This window comes from Trichechus manatus, unplaced genomic scaffold, assembly GCF_000243295.1.
Source record: "Trichechus manatus latirostris isolate Lorelei unplaced genomic scaffold, TriManLat1.0 scaffold00123, whole genome shotgun sequence".
Classification (NCBI taxonomy): Eukaryota; Metazoa; Chordata; class Mammalia; order Sirenia; family Trichechidae; genus Trichechus; species Trichechus manatus.
This window is the reverse complement of record NW_004444059.1, coordinates 887,251-894,704: the sequence shown is the minus strand read 5'-3', so window position 1 is coordinate 894,704 and position 7,454 is coordinate 887,251. Positions and strand designations below refer to the sequence as shown.

General features: G+C 57.9%; 1 protein-coding gene across 2 annotated transcripts in view; it reads right to left on the bottom strand.

The window, feature by feature from the left end:
* Window positions 1–6,680, bottom strand: part of HDAC7 (histone deacetylase 7) — an 18,204-nt gene extending 11,524 nt beyond the window's left edge. Inside the window, exons 1-12 of one of the 2 annotated variants that reach the window (XM_023738822.1) lie at window positions 6,289–6,680; window positions 6,080–6,170; window positions 5,701–5,812; window positions 4,882–4,997; window positions 4,533–4,658; window positions 4,033–4,124; window positions 3,775–3,885; window positions 3,439–3,619; window positions 3,037–3,233; window positions 2,625–2,798; window positions 1,606–1,834; window positions 188–321 (exon numbers count right to left, since the gene is read on the bottom strand). In XM_023738822.1, coding sequence (XP_023594590.1) covers window positions 188–321; window positions 1,606–1,834; window positions 2,625–2,798; window positions 3,037–3,233; window positions 3,439–3,619; window positions 3,775–3,885; window positions 4,033–4,124; window positions 4,533–4,658; window positions 4,882–4,997; window positions 5,701–5,812; window positions 6,080–6,170; window positions 6,289–6,675 — 1,950 coding nt within the window. In that variant the 5' untranslated portion in view covers window positions 6,676–6,680. The remainder of the gene's footprint in view (window positions 1–187; window positions 322–1,605; window positions 1,835–2,624; window positions 2,799–3,036; window positions 3,234–3,438; window positions 3,620–3,774; window positions 3,886–4,032; window positions 4,125–4,532; window positions 4,659–4,881; window positions 4,998–5,700; window positions 5,813–6,079; window positions 6,171–6,288) is intronic. The other variant, XM_004384545.3, reaches the window with a different exon arrangement.
* Between the last annotated feature and the right edge of the window lie 774 nt (window positions 6,681–7,454).

Sequence of the window (7,454 nt, the reverse complement as noted above, 5' to 3'; positions counted from 1 at the left end):
ACTCTGCAGCCCTGCCCACCCCCTCACCTCACGCTGGCTGTGGAGCCCTCACCCCTTCCCCTCCATCACTCTCCCCTCTGACTCTGCAGCCCCACCCACCCCCACACCTCATGCTGGCTATGGAGCCCCACCCCTTCCCCTCCATCACTCTCCCCTCAGACTCTGCAGCCCCACACGCCCCCCTCACCTCACACTGGCTCCGGAGCCCCCGCTCCTGCAGTCGGGACCAGATACTCTGGATGCGGCCAGCATGCTCCGGGTGCCTGCTGTTGTCTCCACAGGAGCACTGGTGCTTCAGCATTACTGAGTCATAGAACAGCCCTGCCGGTAGAGGGGCCCCAGCCCAACTGACCATTGGCTGTGGACAGAGTACCGGCCGGCACCTCCACAGCCAGCACCCCCCATGAAGTCAGGCATGGCAGACCCACCTCACACTACACAGTCCCACACACCCCATCCTGGTTCACCGCCCGAACCACAGTCATTTGCACTCACACGCATACCCCTGATGCTGACTGAGGGAGGCTCAGACCACCTCACACACACACCAGCACAGCACCAGCCAACTGAAGCCACAAAGCCACATCTTCCTGACACAACGACACTCTGCACGTGGCCAACAAATCTAGGCTGCCCTCAAGTGCTCAGAATGATACAAAGTGAGGCCTAATGTCAGGGGTCTCACCCACAGAAGCCACCTGAAGCAACGAGAGGAGAAAGAATTCCTAGGAAACCCCAAACCTGGGAGCTGGAAGTCCCACAATGACACGAGGCCATGTGATAAGACAAAGGTAGTTTTCGGGCAGTGATCAGCAGGGAGATGCCACTAGTAAAGACTGCTGAGCACAGCCGGGGAGGGTCAGTGCTCCGACCTTTCTAGGGGTCAGTTTCATGATATCGCAGGACACCAACAACCTTCAAGATGCTCAGACTATTTGAACAAGGGATGCCACTCCTTAAAACCGATCTTCCGAAAATAATCCCAGGGATGAGTACAGATTTATGTAAGAGGAAATTAAAATGAAGAACAATCAGGAACTATCTAAATGTCCAACTAACAAACCTTTAGGTAAAAATTAAATACTACGTAAAATACTAAAAAACTCACATTTTTGAGGACTAGTTATGTCAAGAATCCACATAATTACACTGTGTAAAATGTAGTTATGCAGATATGGTATTTGTACTCAGGCTGGAGCAAAGAGTAGATTGGAATATAGCAAAATTTAAGATGGGTTATCTCTGGGTAGTGGGCACTGGTTGGTGATTTTTATTTTATTCTTATGCTTCTCTATATTCTTCAAAATCTCTATTATACGTTTGAACTATTTTTTACAATTAAAAAAAAATATATCGTTTTCAAAACACTGAAGGAGGCCCAGATTCCCTGGACTGACCACCAGCTTGCTATTTGACCACAAGCTGGTCACCTTAGATTTCCTGAGCCTTAGTTTTCTCATCTGTAAAAGGAGAATAACCACCTACTTCATGGGATGTTGTATGGATCGAACAAGACCAAGAAAGCACTCTAAGAATGCCGTAAGTTACACCACGACACAAACACAGCCTCACACCCCCGGCCCCTCACTCTAACCTTGGTCTTACCTGTGGTGAATGGCAGGGTCCTGGCAGGGGTCTCAGAGCTGGGAAGGACATGAGCCTGGCTAATGGGTTCTGGGGCTGGCAGTGAGGCAGGCGCAGCTGGGGAAGACTGAGCCCTGGACAGAGGCCGGTGTCCGCCCTGGGCCAGGGGAAGCAGCACAGAGTCCCCAGGGCCTCCCCGGGGGAGCCGCCCCACCAGTCGCTGCTGCTGCTGCTGCTCCCAGAGGAACACCTAAGGGGAGGAAGGAGCCTCAGCTGCCGCTGTCTCAGGATCCTGCCCCATTGGCTTCTGCCTACCATCCTGACAACCTCCAGGCAGGCCCCCTTTTCTGGTGAGATTCCAGGATGCCCTGCTTCCCTGCTGGGCTCTGCCTCTGACTCTCCGAGCCCCCTACCCCCACCAGCCCCCAAAGGCCTGCATCGCAGACTGACCACCCAGGTCCACTGGAGCTACGTGGGCACTTGGGTCTCCAAAGCCAGAGCCCAGGTGAGGAACCTCAGGCCCACCTCAGACCACACTCTCCTCATCTCCAATGACTGCAACTGCTGAGGACATGGGGACCTGCATGACTCGCTGCCTGGATGTGGACTGTTGCCACGGCTGGACTCATGCAGTGAGAGCACTATGAGGTTGAAGCACTTGAGCCTGGCCCTGTCCCACTCTTGCCCTAGCCACCTTCTCGGAGCTGGGAAACCAGTTACAGGGGAGAAGTACTAAGGCAGGAGTGAGTATGGTTCCGTGACAGGCCAGCCTCACTGCGGGAAAAGGGACATGGCTTCACCCTGAGACTGGCAGGCCGCTGGAGCATATGCATATGTGTGTATGTTTGTGTGTGCATGTGTTTGTGTATATGTGTGTGTGTACCCTGGTGTGGATACAGCATGCAAAGATCTGTGGCAGGCAACCATGGGTCCTGGAGCTGTCCCTGCACTGATGTCACACCGCCCTCCCTTCTCTCCTTATCCCAGGCCCAACTGTCTTGTGACTATATCCTCTGAACGGCGCATGGGCATTCCCTTACCTGCTGGTGCTGCTGAAGAGAAAAGGGGCCTCTGGCCTCTGGCTGCCCGTGGCTCGACTCCCTGTGTTCCAGGCTGTTGTCGCCCACCTGCCCCACGCTGCCACCATCTGTCTCTAGGTCCTCAGATGAGGGTATCTGCCGTAGCCGGGGCTTCTCACTTGGCTTGGCTGGCCTCTGGGGAAGGGAGATGCCTGGGCTGAGCAGCCACGCTGGAGTGACGGGTGCAGGGTGGGAGGTGGTGGGCTGGGCTAGGTGGCCACTCATTTTGCTAGGACTCCAGCTTTGACCCCAGAGCCACATTCTCTCTCTTGTCTGCCAGGGCCCTGTCCTCCCTAAGTCCCTCTTCCTCTTTCAGCTGCTAGAAGCCCAGTTAAGCACCCCCTCGCCAACCCCCCTATCCAGTTTCTCTCACCTTGATCAGCTGGACGTGAGGTTTGAGCCGCTCCAGACGAGGCTGCAGGGGGCCCAGCGGTGGGGGGGCGGTGGTGCTGGGGGGCAGGGGCTCTGAGCGGGTCCGGCTCAGTGGCCGGTGGAGACCCGACCCGGAGAGCCGCTCGGTGGTCAGTAAGGACTGGGCCAAGTGGAAGGGCAGAGGCCCAAGCCCGGGCACTGGAAAGAATGGGGTGGGGGCATAAGGAGTGAACCCTAGGGAGCAAAGAAGGAAGCAAGGACATGGGGAAGGGGGGACAAATCAGGGAGGCACCAGGAGGGCAGGGGGGTAGAGAGCAGGCAGGAAGGACAGGCCCCTCCCCAAGCTTGGCCCTTAGCAGGGTGCAGGGGCCCAGCCCCTTTACCAAGGAGCAGGGGCACTCACCAGTCAGCAGCGGGGCATGAGAGACTGAGGGGTCCAGGAGGAGAATGGGCTGCAGGCGAGAGGGCAAGGTGCCCCCAACTTCAGGCTCCAGGCCAGGGGGCAGGAAGAGGGGAGCATGGGGGCTCCCCAGGACCGGCCCCCGAGGACCCAGAGTTGGATGAGTCCTGCGGTCCCCATCAGCCTGGGGAAGAGGTGAGAAGCTGTCACGGGGGAGGACAGTGCACGAGGAAGACAAGCAGTGAAGGTGAATGGGGCAGGTGGTGGGGAAGGGAGCGAGTTGGGGGTGAAGAAGCTGCGGGAGCCTGGAGTGGGGGGAGGGGCGCCCCAGCCACTCACCCTGGCAGGGGCGGGCAGCCCCAGCGTGATTGCGGGCAGCAAGGACACTGTCGGCAAGGTGAACGGAGCCCGAGAGGTCTCCTGCAGCCGCAGCCGCTGGGCCAAGAGCGCCTGCCGTGGGGAGCAGGGCAAGGGGTCACCGCTCCCAGACCCCTACCCTTGGGCACGCCTTCCCAGAACTCCCAGAGGCTCAAGCGAGGGTTTGCAAGCAGAGCTGAGCCTCAGAGCCAGGAGAGCCTAGACCCTGTGAGGCCTTACCTCGGAGCCCAGGACGGGGTTGGGGCCATGCTCACTGTCGTTGGGGGAGCTGCACCCTGATGCGGGCGTGCTGCTGCTACTGGGGGATGAGTCTGGGGATTGGGGGGAGGGGGATGTGCAATCAGAAGCCAGAGCCAACCCCTTGGTCCCGGACACCCAGGAACAAGCCCCGTGCCCTTATAGGTGGCCTGTTTCCTGCTTTCTTCCCAGAAGAGCAGGAAGAGAGCAGGCCCCCACTAGCCTACAGGGTACCTTTGGACAATTTTTGTAAAGGTGCCCCTTCTCCGGGACAGTTGTCAGCTTAGTCACAGGGCATGGCTGTGTTTTAGTCCTAGCAGCCCCCTGACCAGGAAGGAATCCTTGTGTAGGCCACACGCTGTACAACCTCACACAGGGCCCTGAGGAGGGGACCCCTGTCTGGGGGTGGGGGGACCAGACCCAAAGGGACCAGACCACCCAGCTTTGAGGATGTCAACCACACCCGCCCTGCCGGCCCTCACCACCGAGGGTCTCCGCCGGCCGCCTTCGCAGACTGGGCGGGGCACTCTCCTTCCGCAGCAGCGGATTCTTCCTCCGCTCCAGGGACTTCTTGGGCTTGTAGCGCAGCTTCAGGTTGGGCTCAGAGACTGCGGGGAGCACTGGCATTACTCAGGCCCTCCACTTCTCTCTGCCCTTCAGCCCCTCACACCCAGTCACCACTTCTGGGTTAAGGCAAGGGAAGGCAGAGGGGGAAAGAAAACCACAGCATGCGGGCCTTTCCCAGGCTCAGCCCAACCCTCCACCCTTCCACATTCCTGACCTACCATCCAAGGCCCTTCCCCTTAGCACCCGCCTGTCTATCCTGCTCACCTGTCTTACGCAGGGGGAAGTGCTCTGGGGGGTCGCTGGGCAGGCTGGGAACAGGAGGCAGGAAACTGCTGAACATGGTGCGGGTGGCTCTTTCAGTCTCCAAGGACTCGAGAGTTCTGTGAAGCGAGCGACACAGCTGCTTCAGAGGGCGGGAAGCCCAGAGCCTGCAGCCACCTCGCTCTCCACAGGTACATTCAGAACCACTGCACGCGTTCCACTCCAGGGCTCCTTCCTGAGCCTGGGCCCTGAGGACCTGCCTCTATGGCCACTGTCTCTGCCGGGGTGCGGGGGTAGCAGTGGGCAGGGTCGGGCAGCATGGGGCCAACAGCAATAGGGCCAACTCCAGGTGACAGAAGCAGGCCACCCACCCCTACCCAGCAGTGCAATCTACAGATCTCTGGTCTAGGCATAGAGGCTAGGGACTCAGGGGGCCCAAGTGAGGGGCTAGACACAGTGGGGACTCTGTTCCTCTCACAGGATAGGAACCTACTCTAGGAACCAGGATACTTTTTGTGTTTTGGGGTAGGTGTAAAGAGAGAAGGGACTCATGTGGAAAAAGGCCAGCATGTGTGGTGTGAGTGTGAGTGTGTGTGTAGGGAGGAAGGCCTCACTAAAGAGGGAGAGATAATTACAGGAGAGAAGAAGGCTGGTGTCATTTGGGAGAGGGCTTGTGGGACATTACGTTTAGAGGCAAAGAGGAAGGGCTGGGTGATGAGCATCTGGGGAGGGAAAGGGGCAAGTGTGTGTGTGCTCACAGGTATCTACAGGGAGGAAGGAGCATGGTGGGGACACGAGGGAGCAGGAGGGAAGAGGGGGTACCTGTAGGGAATGCTGGGGCTACTGGGATGGACTGTTCTCTCTAGGGCGGCCTGCTGTTTCTTCAGAATCACCTCTGCCAGCTTCTGCTTAACCACACTGCTGGCTATGGCACCTGCAGGGGAGAAGAATGACGAGTTGGCTGGGGTGGGTGGATGGGCTGGCTTCCTGGCACATTCTCTGCCCATTGCCCTGTCCACACCCCCAGTACGAGGTGTCCCAGGGATTCCACAGGCAAGAACCGGGCCAGAGGTGCCACCCCTTCTGTGAAGCTCATACCCGCTTTCATAAGCAGAGCCTGCAGGCAGAGGGACGCCTGCTGGCTAACATGCCAGCACACTGTGACCCTCCCATCCCCCATGTACACAGCCACCATCCTTACTCCGCTTGCTCTTGTCCTTGTTGAGAAGCTGACGCAGTTCTTGCTCCTGCTGCCCCACCTGCAACTCAGGCATCGGCGTGTCCATTGAGAGCTGTGGACAGAGCCGGCAGCCCGGGAAGGGGCAAGGAGTTGAGAGGCTGAGATTAGGGTCCAGGAAGGATGCAGGCAGGGGTAGGGGCTGGGCTGGTGTGTAAGGAGTCTGTCTTTACCCTCAGGGGCTCTGCTGAGCGCTGTTGCTGCTGCTGCTGCTGCTGCTGCAAGCCTGCTAGGAAGAGGTGATGGTGCAGGCGCTGGGAATGTTGCAGGGCTAGCAGCGTGGGCTCCGGGGTGGGCTCCACCGGGGGCCGCTGGCCCACCCGCAGATCCATGGGCTGAGGCTGAGGGCCTGGTGTGTCTGTGTGGGGCGTGAGGCGGCCTGTGGACAGAGAGGGCAGGTCAGCCAGAAAGTTTGTGTGCAGGGTACATGGTTGCAGCCTAATAAGCCCCCTCAGCCTCAACAATGGCAAGACACCCTCACTCACGGAGCCTTCACATTTAATCCCAGGGCTTCTTGGAACCGGTTTGTTCTGGTTCGAACCCCTGCTGAGAATTTGCATTTCCACCCCAGATTTACTGAATCAGAATCTACAGTTTAACAAGATCCGCAGGTGATTCTTATGTATAATAAATTTGGAGAAACCACTGCTCTACTAGCAGTTCTTAGAATTGGTCCCTAACCAGCAGCATTAGCATCACCTGGGAACTTGTTAGAAATGCAAATTACCAGCAGGGGTTCAAACCGGACTGAACCAATTCCAAGTCCTGCTTAATCCTCACCCTGATCCTGCAAGGGAGGTATTATCAATTCCATTTCACCCATGAGAAAGGAGTCATATGGACGGCACACTGCTATAGTCTGTCTCTGGTAGTGTTCAAATTCAGTCTCTGGACTCCATGCACAGTGCTTCCCCACTAGATCTGCTGCCTCCCAGGGCTGAGGCCGAGGGCTTCACCTTGCTGAGGGATTTGGTGATGGGCTGTGTTCACTCTGGGCTCTGCCCTCCCCCATTCTCCCTGCCCCTGGAAAGGGAGGATTTGGCTCAGCTGCCCTCTAACGAGCTGGGCTCAAAGGCAGCCGTTTGGCAGGCAAACAGTCCTACTTTGTTCCATTTCCAACCTTTATCGGCCCCTCTCAGAGTTGCCACACTCTATTCTGGGTCACAGGATAAAGAAGTGATGCCTTAAACCTATAGCCACCCTGGACCCGCTGAGCCCTGTTTGCAGTACAGGTCCCTCAGCTCACTGGGCCCACACGGGTGTGGAGTCTGCTTGCCAGCTCTGGGCCTGGCATGGTGAGGACGGCAGGCTCAGCTGCCTCTTCTCAAGTGTCCTCAGC